The 18,353-nt window shown below is 32.2% G+C and overlaps 8 protein-coding genes across 8 annotated transcripts; 4 read left to right on the top strand and 4 right to left on the bottom strand.

The window, feature by feature from the left end:
* Positions 1–578: 578 nt before the first annotated feature.
* BX663DRAFT_585340 (mitochondrial carrier domain-containing protein) lies at positions 579–1,847 on the top strand (the record flags this gene model as incomplete). Its single annotated transcript, XM_051532235.1, has 5 exons — positions 579–725; positions 785–980; positions 1,094–1,167; positions 1,235–1,370; positions 1,459–1,847. 5 exons carry the CDS (start codon positions 579–581, stop codon positions 1,845–1,847), a joined length of 942 nt encoding a protein of 313 aa, XP_051385137.1.
* Positions 1,848–2,212: 365 nt separating this feature from the next.
* On the top strand, positions 2,213–5,041 carry BX663DRAFT_501913 (Piwi domain-containing protein). Its single transcript, XM_051526535.1, has 2 exons — positions 2,213–2,883; positions 2,985–5,041. Exons 1-2 carry the CDS (start codon positions 2,283–2,285, stop codon positions 4,910–4,912), a joined length of 2,529 nt encoding a protein of 842 aa, XP_051385136.1. The 5' UTR covers positions 2,213–2,282; the 3' UTR covers positions 4,913–5,041.
* BX663DRAFT_501910 (uncharacterized protein) lies at positions 5,028–6,059 on the bottom strand. The gene is made up of 5 exons (XM_051526534.1): positions 5,833–6,059; positions 5,689–5,761; positions 5,419–5,628; positions 5,276–5,358; positions 5,028–5,217 (listed from the first exon to the last, which is right to left on the bottom strand). The coding sequence occupies exons 1-5, from the start codon at positions 6,001–6,003 to the stop codon at positions 5,149–5,151; spliced, it is 606 nt and encodes a 201-aa protein (XP_051385135.1). The 5' UTR covers positions 6,004–6,059; the 3' UTR covers positions 5,028–5,148.
* Positions 6,060–6,470: 411 nt separating this feature from the next.
* BX663DRAFT_429995 (1-methyladenosine methyltransferase catalytic subunit Gcd14) lies at positions 6,471–7,360 on the top strand (the record flags this gene model as incomplete). Its single annotated transcript, XM_051522770.1, has 2 exons — positions 6,471–6,984; positions 7,041–7,360. 2 exons carry the CDS (start codon positions 6,471–6,473, stop codon positions 7,358–7,360), a joined length of 834 nt encoding a protein of 277 aa, XP_051385134.1.
* Positions 7,361–8,102: 742 nt separating this feature from the next.
* On the top strand, positions 8,103–9,609 carry BX663DRAFT_501905 (ATP synthase subunit). The gene is made up of 5 exons (XM_051526533.1): positions 8,103–8,300; positions 8,361–8,532; positions 8,616–8,794; positions 8,848–9,005; positions 9,111–9,609. The coding sequence occupies exons 1-5, from the start codon at positions 8,177–8,179 to the stop codon at positions 9,516–9,518; spliced, it is 1,041 nt and encodes a 346-aa protein (XP_051385133.1). The 5' UTR covers positions 8,103–8,176; the 3' UTR covers positions 9,519–9,609.
* Positions 9,610–9,638: 29 nt separating this feature from the next.
* On the bottom strand, positions 9,639–16,545 carry BX663DRAFT_468986 (uncharacterized protein). Its single transcript, XM_051524104.1, has 10 exons — positions 16,046–16,545; positions 15,937–15,984; positions 15,688–15,884; positions 15,614–15,629; positions 15,424–15,527; positions 15,205–15,363; positions 14,994–15,147; positions 11,414–14,859; positions 9,938–11,236; positions 9,639–9,867 (listed from the first exon to the last, which is right to left on the bottom strand). Exons 1-10 carry the CDS (start codon positions 16,272–16,274, stop codon positions 9,727–9,729), a joined length of 5,793 nt encoding a protein of 1,930 aa, XP_051385132.1. The 5' UTR covers positions 16,275–16,545; the 3' UTR covers positions 9,639–9,726.
* A 418-nt stretch (positions 16,546–16,963) lies between these two features.
* Positions 16,964–17,362, bottom strand: BX663DRAFT_501900 (uncharacterized protein; the record flags this gene model as incomplete). Its single annotated transcript, XM_051526532.1, has 1 exon — positions 16,964–17,362. A coding segment is annotated over exon 1 (225 nt), but the record flags the coding sequence as incomplete, so codon positions are not given.
* Positions 17,350–18,030, bottom strand: BX663DRAFT_430494 (uncharacterized protein; the record flags this gene model as incomplete). Its single annotated transcript, XM_051522803.1, has 1 exon — positions 17,350–18,030. A coding segment is annotated over one exon (681 nt), but the record flags the coding sequence as incomplete, so codon positions are not given.
* Positions 18,031–18,353: the final 323 nt, after the last annotated feature.

Genomic DNA, 18,353 nt, shown 5'->3' with positions numbered 1-18,353 from the left:
TTATACATACACTTTAACATTTTCCCTTTTATCCCAAAAGGATTTTTCTTTCCTTTTTTTTTTCCATAGTGATCTGACCAGGGCAAAACATCATATATAAATGTTATGTGCTCATTGGTCATTTTTTAATCTTTGAATAAAATTTCTCTTAATCGTATTATAATTTGACGTTCATATGTCGATAGTAGCCAGCAGGTTCCTCAAAGGGGATCAAAAAATGCAGCAATATTCATATTTTTTAATTTTTAAAATGAAAGTAAAAGCTAGTTGATCAACAATTTACATATATTATTTGTTCAAATGAAAATGAATGTAGATCATGTAGCTGTCTAATAATATTTTTTGAACTTCAGCGAATGTTACAAACCTTTTTTTTTTAGTCATAATATGGAATCCCTGCATTGTCTTGGCAAACTACCGAGAAAGAAGAGAGGAAAAAAAAAAGGGAGAAAATTAAAGGTCTTCTGCGATTGTTTGATGAATTCTCCTAACTTACTGTTCGTGTATAAAAAAGGGATCTAACTTTTTCATTTTTCTTTTTTTATTTTCTTTATCTGTCTTTATTTATTGTATGTATTATGTCTCTTAACACTAAACAAACTCCTCTTCTTAATCACTTATTAGCCGGTGGTGCTGCTGGTCTTATGGAAGCATGTATTTGTCATCCTCTAGACACAATCAAAGTCAGAATGCAACTTTCAAAATCAGGCATAAAAACTGTTAATGTAAGTTTTTGAGAAATAGTGAAATATAGATATTGATGTTATTACATGAAAATAAATAGGGTCAACGTCTTGGATTTTTGGGGGTAGGAACAAAAATAATTAGAAATGAATCACTTTGGGCCCTATATAAAGGATTAGGTGCAGTTGTCTCGGGGATTGTACCCAAAATGGCGATACGGTTTACATCTTTTGAGCTTTATAAATCATGGATGGCTAACTCTAATGGTATTGTAAGCACTACTTCAATATTTTTAGGTAAAAAAAAAAGAAAAAAAATATCAATATATGTATATATACATACATAAATACATATTAGAGATAATAAAAGGAAGAAAATACTGAAAAGATTAGTATACATGTATATATAGCGGGTCTTGCTGCTGGTGCAACAGAGGCTGTTTTAGTTGTTAGCCCAATGGACTTGATTAAGATTCGTTTACAGGTTTGCTTGTGTATATGGAATAAACAGAGAAAATACATGATTTATTCACACCCTATATACTAAATAGGCGCAACGTCATTCAATGACAGATTCTCTGGATATTACAAAGTATCGTAACGCACCTCATGCAGCTTATACTATTATAAAGGAAGAAGGTATCCGAGCATTATATAAGGGCGTTGTTCTAACTGTATTAAGACAAGGTATATTAAAGACGTTTCTATAAAGTTTAGAAGCCAAATAAAAGGGTTAAAAAAAGCAAATACACATATTAAATCTATCATTGTATAGCTACAAATCAAGCTGCTAATTTCACTGCATATCAGGAAATGAAAAAAATAGCGCAACGTTTTCAGAACTTATCCGAATTACCTTCATATCAACATTTAATATTAGGCGGTATATCAGGTGCTATGGGACCACTCTCTAATGCTCCAATTGATACTATTAAGACTCGTATTCAAAAATCTTCAGCTCCTGGAACAGGTTTTAAGCGGGTTAAAACAGTTACTATGGAAATAATGAAAATGGAAGGATTTTTCGCTTTTTATAAAGGGTTAACACCCCGTCTATTGAGAGTGGCACCTGGCCAAGCAATTACATTCATGGTGTATGAAAAAATGAAAATACTTATTGATCGATTTACAGAAAATGCTCAAGTTATAAGACAATATCAATAATTTAGTACTCATTGTAAAACTTTAATTTAAATAAATGCTTGAGTAATAAAAAGCAGAGGTCTTTTTTTTTCCTTTTGCAAGTGGCTTGTTCGAGTTTATCATTACATTATTGGTTTCTTTAATAACAAATAAAATTAGTTATCACTAAATACACAAAATATCATTTTATAAGGGAAAGAGAAATATTTGATAATCTTATATTTATTGAGTATTAAAGGAGGTTTATAACAAAATTAAGCTCTATACGTACACACTTTTTCAATAAATAACTTTAGTCTTTAGATCAAATATTCTCTCATTGTGACTTTAAATAGTGTTATCAAAATGGAAAAGAGTTTAAAAATAATATATAGTCTTTACATTACTTTTTTTTTCTTATTCTTTCTTTCTTTCTTTTATTTTTCTTTTCTTCTCTTTTTTTTTAACAAGAAAAATATGTCTCTTAAATTAACTGAGCTTGTAAAACGTCCTGGTATTGGGAAGTCTGGAAAAGCAGTTCGTGTTAGAGCAAACTTCTTTGAGGTCACTTCGTTCCCTTCACAAAATATCCATCATTACGATTTTACTATTGATATCCCTAAAACATCACTTGAATTTAGTCGTAAAGTTTGGAACGCTTTTGAAACTACAAATGCTAATAAAATCTTTGGTGGTGCTAAGGCAATATTTGATGGTCGTAAGAATGTATTCTCTCCTAAGCTTCTTAAATTAGGTGAATCTCAAGCTGGCCAATTTGAAGTTCAGCTCCCTGAAATTAGTTCCAAGAAGAATCCTAAATCGAATACTGTCATAATTTGTATTAAAAAAGTTGGTGAAGTTAATATGGAAGAATTAAACCTTTTCTTAAAAGGCAAGGCTGCTTGTAGTAATAACTGCTTAATGGCTATTATGGTTCTTGATGTTCTTATTCGTCATGTGCCTTTAACGATATATACTACTGTTGGACGCTCATTTTATACTCCTAATGATAAACGTTCACTTCCTAATGGTGCAGAAGTATGGCAAGGTTACTATCAATCTGCTCGTCCCACAGTTGGTAAGCCATATTTATATATATATATATCACATACTCTGTGAAAAAAAATAACGACTAACTTAAATAATGATTAATATATATATATATGTATATGTATATAGAAAAAATGATGATAAACCTTGATGTCAGTGCTACTGCATTTTACGAACCTGGTTCATTGCCTGAAGTAATAACAAAGATTCTAGGCCGTCGTTCTATTGATGACTTTAGAAGGGGCATGTCTGTATATGATATAAAAAAGTTGGGAAAGATCCTTAAACTTCTTAAAATACGTGTTACTCATCGTGGTGAACACAACCGCAATTATACGATATGTAGCTTGACGCCTACCTCTGCTGATCAGACTAAATTTGTATATGATGATGGAGATGAAATAAGTGTTGCGGCTTACTTTTCTCAACGTTATAACAAACGCCTCCACTATCCATTTTTGCCATGTGTTGTTGTTGGTAAAAATTCATTCTTTCCTATGGAGGTCTGTGTAGTCGTTCAGGGGCAGCGTATTAATAAGAAACTTAATGAAAAACAAACTGCTGAAATGATTAAATTTACTTGTCAAAAACCAGATGTTCGCGCAAATAAAATTATACATGGTTTCAATCTTTTACAATACAAGAATAATGAATATATGCAGCAATTTGGAATGACCATTAAGCCTGAAATGGCTATTATTAAAGCTCGTGTTTTACCTTCTCCCAAGATTGCTTATCATGTTTCTTCACATGAAGCTGAATTTATACCTCAGTGTGGCGCTTGGAATTTACGTGGCAAGAAGCTCACTCAAGGTGCTACTCTTTCGTCGTGGAGTATAGTTAATTTTGCTGGTGGTATTCCTGTTCAAGCTATCCAAAGATTTATCCGTGAAATGTGTCAAACATTCGCTGAAAATGGTATGAATGTTACTAACCGAAATCCTCCTGTCTTATCCGCTAATCCACAAGGTGATATTGAACGTAGTTTGAAGGAAGCATGGTTGAAGGCTGGAAACGTTGCTAAATCAAAACCCCAAGTCATTTTTTGTATTTTACCTAGTACCATTACAGCTTTATATGCTGAAATCAAAAGGGTATCTGATACTGTCATCGGTGTACCTACTCAATGTCTCCAATCTAAACATATTAGTGAAGCTAAAAAACAGTACTGTGGTAATGTCAGTCTCAAGGTCAATACAAAGTTGGGAGGTATGAACTGGACTTTACCTCCTAATTATATCCCTTTCCTTTCTCAGCGTCCTACTATTGTTATTGGTGCCGATATTACACATCCTAGTTCTAGAGATTCCACTCAGCCTTCTATTGCTGCTCTCGCTGCTTCTATAGATGCTCGTGCAGTAAAATATACTTCAGTTATATCTTTTCAACCAAGCCGTACTGAAATAATTGATAAATTAGCTATTATGATGAAAGATGTACTTAAAAAGTTTTATCAGGCGTGTGGTCAAAAGCCTTCTAGAATTTTATTTTATCGTGATGGTGTTTCTGAAGGGGAATTCAAACAAGTCATGAACTCTGAAGTTGCTGCTATTCATGCTGCGTGTGCTTCATTAGACAAGACATACAAGCCTACGCTTACCTTTGTTGTTGTTCAAAAGCGTCATCATGCTCGCTTCTTCCCTATTGAAAAGCGTGACGCTGATCGTACTGGTAACTGTTTACCTGGTACCGTTGTTGACACCAATATCGTACACCCTTTCGAATTTGATTTTTATCTTCAATCTCATGCTGGTCTTCAAGGTACATCTCGTCCTACACATTATCATGTCCTTTACGATGAAAACAAATTCACTGCTGATACTCTCCCAGAGTTAACGTATAATCTTTGTTACACCTTTGCTCGTGCCACACGTGCTGTTTCTATCGTTCCTGCCGTTTATTATGCAGATATAATTGCTAGTCGAGCACGTTTTCATAGAAAAGGTGAAAACTGGTCTGATACAGATGCCACATCAGATGTTCTCGATTCAGAATCTCAAATTGCGAGCTATGCTACTGTTATACCTGATCTTCAGAAAGTGGCATATTTTATGTAATGCTTTATATATTTATAATAAGACAGACACTTGGATTAATCATACATTTTTATGCTATTTATATTGCTAACATTTACAAATATATTTATTTTATATTATTAAAATAAAATGTATGTTATATAACTGAAATGAAGATAAGATATATTTATATATAAAAAAAAATCAAGTACATTTCTATATAAACTAATATGATATGTACATAATAAATAGTAAGAGGAATATATATTTACATAAGATTATTTTCTTTCACTTAGTTGTGTTAATTCTTCTATCCTTTGAACTCTTTCTAATTCCGTAGGGACAGTCTATAATAGATGCTTAATAAACAACTTGTATTTACTTTTTTTTATTTTATATGCTCACCTCACTTAAAATAGAAATCAATCTTATCGAATCATTATATTCCTTTTTAGCTTCTTCCAGAGGTATTGAACTTGGTTCATCAACTATCAAAATATTTAAATATATACTCCTTTCATAAAATCTTTGAACATTTATATCATTACCATCCATATCAATAAGTGCGGGCTGTATTTCAAGTTGTTCTGCATACTGACTTTGAGTTCGGCACGCATCATTCACTAAATTCGATAAAACTTCAGGTGTTTGTGTTCTCAACTTTATTACTTTCTCGATCATATTATTTAATTCAAGTTCCTTTTCATTAACTTTTGCTTTTAATCTCTCATCAATAGGTTCAGATAAACTGAATAAGGCTATTCAATTGTTATTAACAGGTGTATTATTTATTTCTTTTGTCAGTTATAATAATTTACCTTGAGTATCAACAGCTTCACCACCCTCAAATTCAATATTCTCTGATAATGCATTACATATATTACCTAACCACTATATGTTAATTTAAAAATTAGGATGATTATTTTAAATTATTATTTTTTTTTTCTTCATTATTAACTTACTTCTCCCATAATGTGCTTTACTAAATTGCTTGTGTTTTTTGATTCTAAAGTTCTTCCAGGTACAGCTTCATTAATAAGTTCGATTGAAGCTGCTTTTAATTGGTTCTGAATGCTAAGAAAATCATCTGCATCCATTTTAATTCTATCTTGATTTCTATCTTGAGGCTCCATTATTTCTTTGCTAATAAAAAAAGAAAAGAAAAAGGGGTAAAGAGCATGAATAAAAATTTCAAGTCACACAAATACAGAAATTATTATTTAAATAAAGTGGCTTATTTATACACTTTTTTTAATCGTAATTCTCTTTTCTGTAATATTGACATGAGTTTTAATGGCTGGAAAAAGTTTATAGAGGAAGGTGATCTTGTTATTGTTCACATGGTAATTATTAGATTTTACATTTGGAAGCTAGTTTTCCCTTTTTTTTTTTTAATTTTAATTTTATTTTATTTTATTTTATTTTTATTTTTTTATAGACAAGAGATCACATGTCACCTATTCGCATTCAAAAGGGTGAAGCTTTTAATAATCGTTTTGGTACTTTCAAGCATGATGATATGATCGGAAAGCAATTTGGTTCTAAGGTACTAATAAAATATGTAAAATAATAATAATAATAATAAACTAAATAATATTAGATGGTTTCTTCTAATTATAAAGGATTTGTTTATTTACTTCACCCAACACCAGAGTTATGGACACAAGTCTTACCACATCGTACACAGATTCTTTACATTGCTGATATTTCATTCATTTCAACTCAACTAGAACTAAAACCTGGTGTAAAAATGATTGAATCAGGTACTGGATCAGGTTCATTTTCGCATTCGATTGCTCGTACCATTGCTCCAACTGGTAAATTATACAGTTTTGAATATCATGAAGAAAGGGCAAATTTAGCACAAAAAGAATTTGAGGAACATGGATTAGGAGATGTTATAAAAATGCATCATAGGGATGTCTGTAAGGATGGATTTCAATTAAAGGATGAAGTAAATGCTGTATTTTTGGATTTACCAGCTCCATGGGATGCGATTGCTTCTGCTAAAGAGGCCTTCAAACAAGACAGAACCGGTAAGATTTGTTGTTTTAGTCCTTGCATTGAACAAGTTGCTAGAACTGTGGCTGCTTTAGAAGAATACGGTTTTATTGGTAAAGTAATAATAGAAAGTGAATAAAGTGCGGTAAGGTGACTAATTTCCTATTAGAGATTACAATGTATGAATGCTTGATTCGTGAACATACTGTCTCTCCTTTACAAAAAGTTGAATTTTCAACCGCAATTAAAGAAGCAAAAGAAAGAAGAGCACAAGGACTACCTACTTCAGAAAACTCATCAATTAAAAGGAAATTTGGTAAAGATGAGCCAACTCCTTTACCAGAAGAAATCGAACAAACGGCCAATTTAATGTTAGTGTCAAAGACATTAGGTGAAACAAGAGGACATACAAGTTATTTAACTTTTGCTACCTTTTTGCCTCCTACTGCTTCAGATGTAGTTACTAACAATAGTAGTGACTCAAACTAGATTTTTAAAATATTCCTTTTTGTATTATTTATGATGAATATGCCTTTTTAGTTGTTTAGAAGAAAAAAAAAATACAGCGAATTCAGGGAATGGATAAGCTCTAAATTTTTAAAAGTGCAATAATAATAATAATAATAAAAACTAGATAAATGCATTTCTGTGAGGAAAAAGAGATGTATATGAGCATATATAAGTTCAATAAGTACATAATAGATCTTACAAAGAAAAAGGGGAAAGTTAATCGAGGAAAGAGAAAGTAGAATTGCTAAGATTAATAGGCAAACATGTATTAATCTGTGTACGTTCTTGGGAGAGTTAATTTATGTATTTTTCTTATGCTCGAGTTTTGATTCTGTTTAGTAAATCTTATAGGTAAACTACTATACTTGTTTAGGTTATTTCCTGGAATCAAGCATCTATAACTAACGACTTCTGAGTTGGCTGCTATCTCGATCTTGTATACAATATGCTGTCACTACTTACTTACCATGGTTTTATTTTCATTCCTCTTCGCCAAATTAGAATGTTTTCTTGTTTATTCCAATCTATTGTACTATTTAAACTGTTTCAGGTAAACCTTTGTTATCTGGATACTACCTATATGACTCAATATAGTTATTTGATCGTATCTGATACTGCTGCTACTGTTTGCAGTAACGTTTTTAAATACCGAACACAAATTAACCAAGAAAAAAAAAAACCAGCTTTATCCTTTATTATTATTACTTTCTTTCTTTCTTTCTATCTTTCTCTCTCTGCATATAAAATATACAGTAAACTTGATTAAATTAGGAATTATAACATAAATAAAATAGAATGGCAAGTGCACTTACTTACAATGAAAATGATGGTTACGTTGATGGTATTTTAAGAGGTTATTACTCCAGCATCTTAAATTCCACTCAATATCTTAATTTCACTCAATGTGAAACACTTGAAGGTAAGTAAGCAAATAAAGAAGTAAATAAAAGCAAAAAAGGCAACTAAATTATATGAAAAGATCTTCGTCTTCAACTAGGTGCAACAGATTATGGTAATCTTTTACAAAATGAGCCTTCCCCTATTGCTACTTCCACTATTTCAGAAAAATTAACACAAAGTCTTGTTGAGGAATTCAATTACATTCGTAGTAATGCAGTTCAGCCTTTATCAAAATTTTTAGAATACATCACGTAATAATTCCTAATCAATTGTTTTCTATTATATACATATATGTATATAGATGGAACTGACATTATTATTATTATTATTAAAGGTACCAGTACATGATTGATAACGTCATTTTGATCATTACGGGAACACTTCATGAACGCGATACTCATGAACTTCTCGAGCGTTGTCATCCACTTGGTGTATTTGATACTATGCCAGCTTTATGTGTTGCTACTACTGTTGCTGAATTATATAATACTGTCTTGGTAGAAACTCCTTTAGGTAACATAGAGTTTATAATTATAAAACGCGTGATAGCTTACACGTCTGCTTAGCCCCTTATTTTGCCAACTGTCTCAGCGCTCATGATTTGGATGAATTAAATATTGAAATTATTCGTAATACACTCTACAAAGCTTATCTTGAAGATTTTTATCAATTCTGTCAAAACATGGGTGGTCCTACTGCTGAAGTGATGGGCGATATTCTTCGTGTAAAGTAATCATTTTAATTATATATTCATATGTATATATACGTATATAGTATTTACTAGACTAGCTTTTTTTATATATATACATACGTATATATAAATGTATAGTTTGAAGCAGATCGTCGTACTATCAATATTACAATTAATTCTTTTGGTACTGAGTTACCTAAAGAAGATCGTAGAAAACTATTCCCTACCATTGGCCGTCTTTATCCTGAAGGTAATGCCCGTTTAGCGATTGCAGATGAAATGGATCAAGTCAAGGCTACTTGTGAAGTCTTCCATGAATATCGTTCTTTCTTTGATACCAGTACATCCAACAAGACATTGGAAGATAAATTCTTTGAAATGGAAGTCTTTTTAAATCGACAAACCTTTCAACAACAATTTAACTATGGTGTCTTTTATGCCTATATTAAGTTGAAGGAACAAGAAATCAGAAATATTGTTTGGATTGCTGAATGTATTTCTCAAAATCAAAAGGAGAGAATCAATAGTTATATTCCCATTTTGTAAAAGAATTATTGAAATCCTTTTTTTTTATATATTTGTATACAAATAAATATATAAAATATATATAATTAAAAGTATTGTTATTAAAAAAAAAAAAAAAAAAAAAAAAAAAAAAAAAATAAAGTCAGAGTAAAAGAATGCTTGTATTTGTTTATGATATATTAGTAAGAATGTATGAACAAAAATAATATTATATGTGGATGACGAACATTCATATTGATGTGATAGCTTCAGCATACATTTGTAGTGCTTTAACAATATATGAAGGATCAGTATCAATTACTTCTGCAAGTTTTTCGAATACATTAGCAAAGTTATCCATTTTCTGTAAATACAGAGTAGACACTGCATTCTATAATAATAGGTGAATGAATGTTTAATATATGTGGATATTTTATATATATATTTATATATATATTTACCTCAACACGAGTAACACAGTTTTCCATTAAAATGATCAACTCTTCATCTGTTGCATCTTCACGTATATGTCGATCAAGCATTAATCCAAGCCCTGAAGAAGCTGTACTAATCGTATGATGGTTCTCCCCTTCAGCATCATTTAGGACATAGTGTCGTTGAATTGTGCTTCCTGCCATATGTTGAGATAGAATATTACCTGATGTTAAACGTTCCAGACGAATAGCAAGGTTACTTATTGCACATACAAGGTTTGGATCAATCGTTTTCATTGCCTTCTTCTTCTTCTTTAGTTTTGGTATGAGTTCATTCGTTAATAACAGAGGTTTTGCAGTCAAATAATCATTAGGAGTTGTATTTGTTGAATCTAAAGCAACAGGCGCTGTTGTACTTCTGGATACAAGAGAAGGAGAGGCCTCGAGAGAAGAAGGAAGGGACATGAGATTTGTGGGCGTATCAGAGGAAGGTAGTTTGTCATTTTCATTCGTAGACATCATTTGGCCTTTGTTAATCTCAATACGACCCAACAATTGTTTAGAATAAACTAAGCTTAGAGTTTCAGGTGTCTCTAATCCCTTTAAACGTCTTTCACCTAATTCTACCACATGAAATCCCAATTGTTTTAACTGTAATAAGTCACGACTAATAGGGAAGGCATCTATATTGTTGTTATTCTCTGTTGTATAGGAGGTATCAAAATTCATATAGGCTTTAAGGTGCCCCTCCTTTTCATTCATACTACTATTGTTATTTTGTTCGTCTTCATCAAACATGCTTGAAAAACTACGTAAGGCAGCAATAACATCAGAGGAGACGCAAATTTGTCCACCATCTGCAGCATTACAAATTCGACTTGCTTTATTTACCACAGGTCCAAAATAATCCATACGTTGAGTAATCGGATTTCGTTCAGAGACAGGAGCGCCCCAATGAATACCCATACGTACTGAGAGTCCTCTATAGATTATAACTCCATCTTTTTCAATTTCACGTCCTTCCTCTGTATCAAGGATACCTGTTGGCCAATCTGCCTCCAATAATTGAAGTTGAACTGTAAAACACCATAATAAAGCTGCTGTGATATTCTTAAAACAGACCATAAAGGCATCCCCTTCTGTCTTGACCTCATATCCACCTACACTACGTAATGTACGACGCATGATAGCATCATGAATCTTAATTGCTGCTCGCATGTTTTGTGGTTGTGTCTCCCATAACTGTGTAGAACCTTTGATATCTGTGAAGACCAAAGCAAGTTGACTGACAGGTGGTGCAACTTCTCTTTCTAACCGAGCCAATGTCTAATAATGATAATGATTATATTATATACATGTATACATAGTGTTATTTTATTTTTTATTTTTTATTTTTTTTATTTTTTTTTATTTTTTTTATTTTTTTTTTATTTTTTTTATTTTTTTTTTTATTTTTTTTTTTATTTTTTTTTTTATTTTTTATTTTTTTTTTTTTTTACTTACAGAGTCACCTGGCAATTCTTCTTTTCCTCTTCGTTTATTGTTACTCTTTACCAAGAGTCCATCCTCTGCTAAACTATTAGATCCACTACGTCCTTGACCCATCATCAATAAATTATTTCCACGATTATTATACCGATTTGTATTAAAGTATCGCTGTCGTTGTCCACGTTTATCAAATAAATTACCAACACCAATGATCATGACCATCAAGTTATCTACTGCACCATAGGTAATGGCAAAGTCACGTAGTTTTTGAGCAGCCACCATTAAATCATCCTTCTCCGTACGTGCAATATCGACTGCTGTTTGATAGGTCATCTTATCCCAAAGTCCACGAGATGCGATGATGACAAATTCATCTGTCTCTGCTAAATCCATTGTAGATACATAAGGGTTACAGTTCACTACAGGTATTAAATGGAAATGGCCAAAGCTACGTGATACATTGAGCTCATTATTAAGAAGCCCAGAGTTAGAGACATAACCACCAGCGGCACGAATGCGTGAGACTTCACTTGGGTTCAAGGGGATATGTTTTTGAGTAATCTCATAGGCTTGACCATTATTACGAGAGATAACAGCCAGGGTGTCTCCAACGTTAGCAACATAAAGTTTAGTACCCGCAATATAACAGACAACTGCAGAGGCACCTGCATCTTTATCAAACCCTTGGGCTCCTAAATTCTGTTCAAGTCCTAAAAAGGCACGACGAATAGCAGACACGATCGTATCATCACTCTTGATAGAGCTCAGTTCCTTTGTGAATTGAGCAACAAAGGTATCATTCAAATATTTCGTAAGCTGACACCCACTCTTTGGATGCTTGGAGCCGTCAAAGAGGGCAAAGATACATTCATCCTCTTTGCCACGGAAACGAGGCATGACTAGATCCCAGGTAGAGAGATGGTCGCTAGGACCCAACCAGTCTGCTACACCATAGGGCATACTATTGACTTCAGAAGGTGAAGTACGTACACGTCGATCATGAAATTCTTCAGGGACTGAGACACCTAAGATTGTGATATCCATCAAACCTAATAAGCGTAACCGTGTTAAGGCACTAAAGTCTGAAAGATCCTTATCTCTCATCGTGTTGAGGGGATGATGATAAAGGTGATTATTTGCTGTGGTATCATCTAGGTGTGTCTTCTTTTGAATCTCTAGTCGTTTATTACCAGATAGATTTAAATACTTGAGTCCTAGATTCCAGTTCCAATTCCAATCGTAAGGCCAATTAGCAATATTGTATTTCAAGACGTTGTTTCCTACATCTAGGACAAGAAGCTTACGAAGTTTACCAATCTCAGCAGGTAATGTTTGGAGTTTATTACCATTGATAGCAAGGACACGTAAGTATTGAAGTCTTTCGATGTCATCAGCAGGTAGAGATGTGAGTTGATTACCTGATAGATATAATTCATAGAGATGTTGATGACAGAGACCTCCAGAGGGTATCTCGTAGAGGTCATTAAATGATAGATTAAGAGTGCGTAGCTCTAGGAACAAGGAAAGAGGTGACCAAACGTCATCTGTCAAACGATTATCACCTAAAAATAATTGGCGTAACGACAATGACAATGGAGGTGGATGATTACGAGGACTTGCGAAAAAACTGGGTGGGTTAAAACTAGGATCTGGCGATGTCACTGCGGTTGTTGAAAGAGAATAAGGAGCGATAGAGAGAGAAGGAGATGAGGAAGAGGAAAATTGATTTTGTAGGAATGATACTGTAGAAGAATGAAAAAGATCAGGTATATTGGCTCGAGAGACTTGACCAAAGAAGGAACCATGATTATTAATTTTTATAGGATGCATGTTACTATTATTATTATTATTATTAGGTGTCAGTGGTGAAACAGCAGCTGAAGAGGATGCAGAAGATGAAAGATTTAAAACAGAGTTAAAATTTGAATGATTAAAGATGGGTGTTGGTGGTGGTGGTGGAAGGTGAAGAGGACTAGAGTCTAACAAACGATCTAGATATTTAGCAATACCAAGCTGATCTGTGTTTATTGCATTAGTAGTAGTATTGAAAAGCGATAATGTAGTGTCATTATCAGTTGTAGAAGCTATCTCTACATCTAAATTATTTCTATTATCACTATCTACTGCTGTATTATCATTTCGTATGATTGGATTAATAAGTTTAGGATTAGAATCTTTTGATGATACTGTAGGAGTTAAAGGTTTAGGAAAAGATTCGATTAGATTAGAAGAGCAATTCAAGGTTTGTAAAGAAGCACAGAGCCAAATCTCTTTTGGAAGGGATTTTAAATTATTTTTTTGAGCATCCAGTGCTCTAAGTTCAATTAGTTCACCAATTTCACTTGGCAATGTATCAAGATTATTATTTTGAACAGACAGCTTTAGTAGTCTTTTTAAGACACCAATACTTGAAGGAAGAGAATTGAGTGTGTTACTATCCAAGATCAGACGTTCTAAATTTTGTGTATTATAGAATACACTTTCAGGTAAACTTGATAATTTACAACATGATAAATTCAATTCGGAGAGACAAGCGATTGAGGTACAAGTCAGATTGAATTGAGTCAAATGATTTTTGTACATTTTGAGCTGTTTTAAGCTTCCGATTTCAAAATTAACTATACTAGTTGAATTATAATCTACCAGTAGTACTTCAAGTTTAGGTAAATGTGAGATAACGTCAAGATTAGTTATTAAGTTTTGACGAATATCTAATTCCTGAAGCTTTTTAAGTCGTATAAAGGATGATGGAAGGGCGCCTGTAATACGATTAGCGATAGCAAAAAGGCCAACAAGGTTTGTTAGTTGACCTATTTCTTCAGGGAAAGCTTGAATTTTATTGAAACTGATATCAAGGTAAGCTAAACTAGTCAATTCACAAACTACTAAAGGAAACCTTGTAAAAGAATTATTAGAAATAAATAAAGTTGACAGATACTGAAATGAAATAGCAAATGTATTGGGTAATGTTTCTAATTGGTTATTAATAGCACGTAAAACACGAAGGTCCTTTAATTCGTGAAGATGAGCATGATCCAAATCATGTAGTCGATTACCAGAAATATTTAAATGCTCCAAAGATGAAATAGATCGAATAGAATGGGGTAAAGTAGTATATTCATTATTAGCCAACCAAAGTTGTCTTAAACCTGTACACATCTGAATAAAGTCTAAAGGTAACTCAATAAGAAGGTTTCTTGATACATTTAATGAAATGATATGTAAAGCTTGCTGATAAAGATAAATAGGGATAGTAGCTAAAGACCTTGATTGAAGATCAATATATTGACCTAAATCTTTTGTATTATCATCTTGAGAAATAGGTTGAGTCATATTAGGCATCATTTGAAAGCGAACTAAATAACTACAATCCTCAATGGTATCCTCCTCCATGTAACCCATTTGTTCTTGTAATATTTTTTGAATTTGAAGCGGACGTTCAGTCAAGCCTAATACTCTATCTAAAGAAGAAGAAGAAGAAAAAGAAAATTAAAAAAAAAAAATGCAAGAATAGTAATACATATAATATCATTTCATGTATTTAAAGACAATATATACAAATATAAATATGTATATAAATATGTATATGTATTACCTATATTATATCTTTTGATAACCAGATTATATTTTGACATATCCGACATAAAGAATTTAGTAGCTAGTTTTTTCAAAATTTCAAATGTAGTGGTATTAAGAGGGATATGAAGGGTATTATAAGTTTGATCTGGACGATAAATCTTGATATTAGCCTATAATATACATATTAATAATAGCTAGCTACTTTGTTGTTATTATATAATACTTGCATTTTTTTTAGGTATATTCCATTTGTCTTGAACATGAATAGGATAGTCATCAAAATCCATATTATCTTCATCCATTAAACTAGCTGAAATAGACATAATAGAAGCCGGTTGAACTCCCCAACTATCTGGAGGAGCCCAAGATTCTAATAACTCATAGCTCTATATATACATTACATTTAAAAAAAGAAAAGGTCTAAATTTATATACATGTATATTTACAGTATCCTCTGTTTGATTATTTGTTCCAATTAAAGAAGGTGCAGGTGATCTTTTATAATAATCTCTATTGATGATGCCATCCATTTTATCAAAATCCTGATCCACTAAGTAATAAAGACCAAGTTAATATTTTCAGCCTTTATATATGAAAGTAGTACTTTTTTTTTCTTTTCTTTTCTTTTTTTTTTACATTTTAATAATGGATTCTAAAATAATAATTAAATAATATCAGTAAAAATAAACTTCATTGTAGTCACTATTTACCTTTCCATTTGTGTTACTATTCTTTGTCTTGATTATCTTTTTCTTCTCATTTTGTTGTTGGTAATATCTCTTTTGAATTTCGGTGGCAGCAGTAGTCGTATGAAGTGCGTGATCCAATAATATCAGTTTATTATCATTTAACTTTTTTTTTGCTGTTATTGCAACTGAAGCAGTATTGATAGAAGGTGAATTGTAATCTATTTAAAGAAATTAATTTTCCTTTGGTTACAACCTATTTTTGAAGCTTACGTTTTTTCTTTCCAAATCTAAATAAATGTCTTTTCTTTGGTAATTGATCTAAGTTATAACTGTTGTTACTAAATAGAATGGACCCAATAAAAATCCTTCCTCTTTATACCTTCAGATAAATGATATTGATGACGTTCATTTGAATTACTTCTTCTCAATATTATATTTGTATCATCAGCAAACGTTGTTGTTGTAGTTGTAGTTTGTCCAATTCGTCTACCACCTCTTGGATAAGGAATAATTTGTGTAGATAGAGATGAAATCGGAGTTGGTCCATTATTAATACTCTGTTTTGTTGAAATAGTATTGTCACCCTCTAGGGAACGTCTTCTTTGCATCTTATAAGTTGAATTACGACTAATGTAGTAATCTCTTTTCTTTCTTTTTTAGAGAAAAAAAAAATTATTGAATAATGCTAATGATGATGATGATGACTTAAGTTGTCAATGATTAGAAAAAAAAAAGGGGGAAAGTATTATGTTGTTAATATTCGTCCCCTTAAGAATATAAAGTTGGTTTGAGGCTGGGTTATTTTTGTTCAAAAAAATAAATAAATATGTTTATGAAGAAACACTATAGGTTATCTAATGTTTAGAAATGGCTATTTACAAAAAAAAAAAAAAAAAAAAAAAAAAAAAAAAAAAAATAAAGGAAAGAAAAGGTTGCTACAAAAAAAAAATTAAATTTTGTTGTTAATTAATTACCCCACAAAAAAAAATAACGTTTTCACTTACACTTTAAATTTAGACGATGTTAGTTTTTTTTTTCTGGACGAATCCAAATTAATTTTCAGACACATTGTTTACCCTTTTTGGATGGAAGGAAAAATAAAATTAGACGAAAAAAAAAAATGAGTTTGAGACACTTTGATGGTAAATGTTCAGACTTTTTCTTTACCTGTAATAATCTGAACTCCTTTCGGAGAACCGTGTTTAATACGGCGATTTATGTAAGACTTGACCTCTTTTAAACAGAAGAGGGCGCCCTCCATCTCTCCAAATCGACTGTGCAATCTTCATTATGTTTAAAGATGCATTAATATCCCTCTGCCACAGTGTTTGACATGTTTTGCAAACAAGAACACCACAGCCACGAACACCAGTAAAAACATCCAAACTTCTTGTCATACATTTAGAGCATACTTGGGAGGTAAGATACTCATCGATGGTAACAACTATCAAGTCACCATTACTTTCTCTTCTCTTTAAAGTCTTGTAAAAGAGTTCAGTGACTCCACTTCTCAATCCCTTGTAGTGCACCAAATCTTTGCCAAACATTCCGGCCCCAAATACGACCAAGGGTACCTTTGATTTGTAGTTTTTATATTTGGTCTCTCTATCAGATACATTTGTATACATGCACCTTTTCAGTAAAAATAATAATGACACTAATCTACTGGTTTTCTTTTTTTAACTACAAATACCTTGGAATACATTTCTTTATAACTTCTTTTCCTTTTCTTTTCTTCTTGGTACCCCCTTTTTTCTTCTTCTTCCTTTTGTTTTTTGCTTTCTTTTTCTCCTTGCTTCTTAAACTTTTGTTGTACTTTTTAGTTCCGTTTAGCAACATGTTTACCATTAGCTCTGGCGCCCTTTGATTTCCTTGGTACAAGAAGAAACGGTTCTTCGCCGTAGCAGCATTATAAAACTCGAACAGAGTATCTAAATTATTAAAAATATAGGTGGCATGCCGCAAGTACTTTTCTGAGTCAGAAGTCTTGTTGGTTGGTATAGAGCTTTCTATGATGTTAATGCCACGCTCATTTTTTAGTCTGGTCAATTCAGAACTGAATCTTGTTGAGCCTGTCAAATGATAGTATTTCTTGGTTGTGCATCGTCGAACATCGCGGTCTAAATCGGTAACTGCAGTAAAAACGGTTTTTCTTCCAGGGTCAATTGCTATTGGAAGAGATGACTCTTCTACTTCTTGACTCTTAAAGTCATCGACTTTGAGGTGTATTTGGTTAACCTTGACAGTCATATCATTTTGATCATTTCGTCTTTTGTAGAACAAAAAATCAATACTGAAACCGTCTGATCTGATCAAGTTTCCAAACAACTGTCTATTTCTGCCATTTGACATTATACTTTCAATTCTGGAAGTATGTTTGCTTTAATTATTATGATATCACCCTTTTTTTTAAAACTTACGTTTTAATTCTCAATGACTGGAACTTTAATATTTTAAAAAAGAGCCGAAGTTGGTCATTATAACCTCTTGGCAACTTTTCACGAGGAAGAAACGCAGATAATGCGTTTACTGACAAAGTTATAGAACGCCAGTGTAAGGAAGGTGTTGGGAACAGACTAAATCGCCGCGGAAGAGACAGTCTTCTTACATCGTATTCACAATGGTTGTCGTGTTCAGATTCAATGATAGAGAGCAAGTGTATCAATAAAGGAGTAAATCTACCAAGG

The sequence above is a fragment of the Cokeromyces recurvatus genome, assembly GCF_025118155.1.
Source record: "Cokeromyces recurvatus strain NRRL 2243 chromosome Unknown BX663scaffold_6, whole genome shotgun sequence".
NCBI lineage: Eukaryota > Fungi > Mucoromycota > Mucoromycetes > Mucorales > Mucoraceae > Cokeromyces > Cokeromyces recurvatus.
This window is presented reverse-complemented; position numbering and strand designations above follow the sequence as displayed.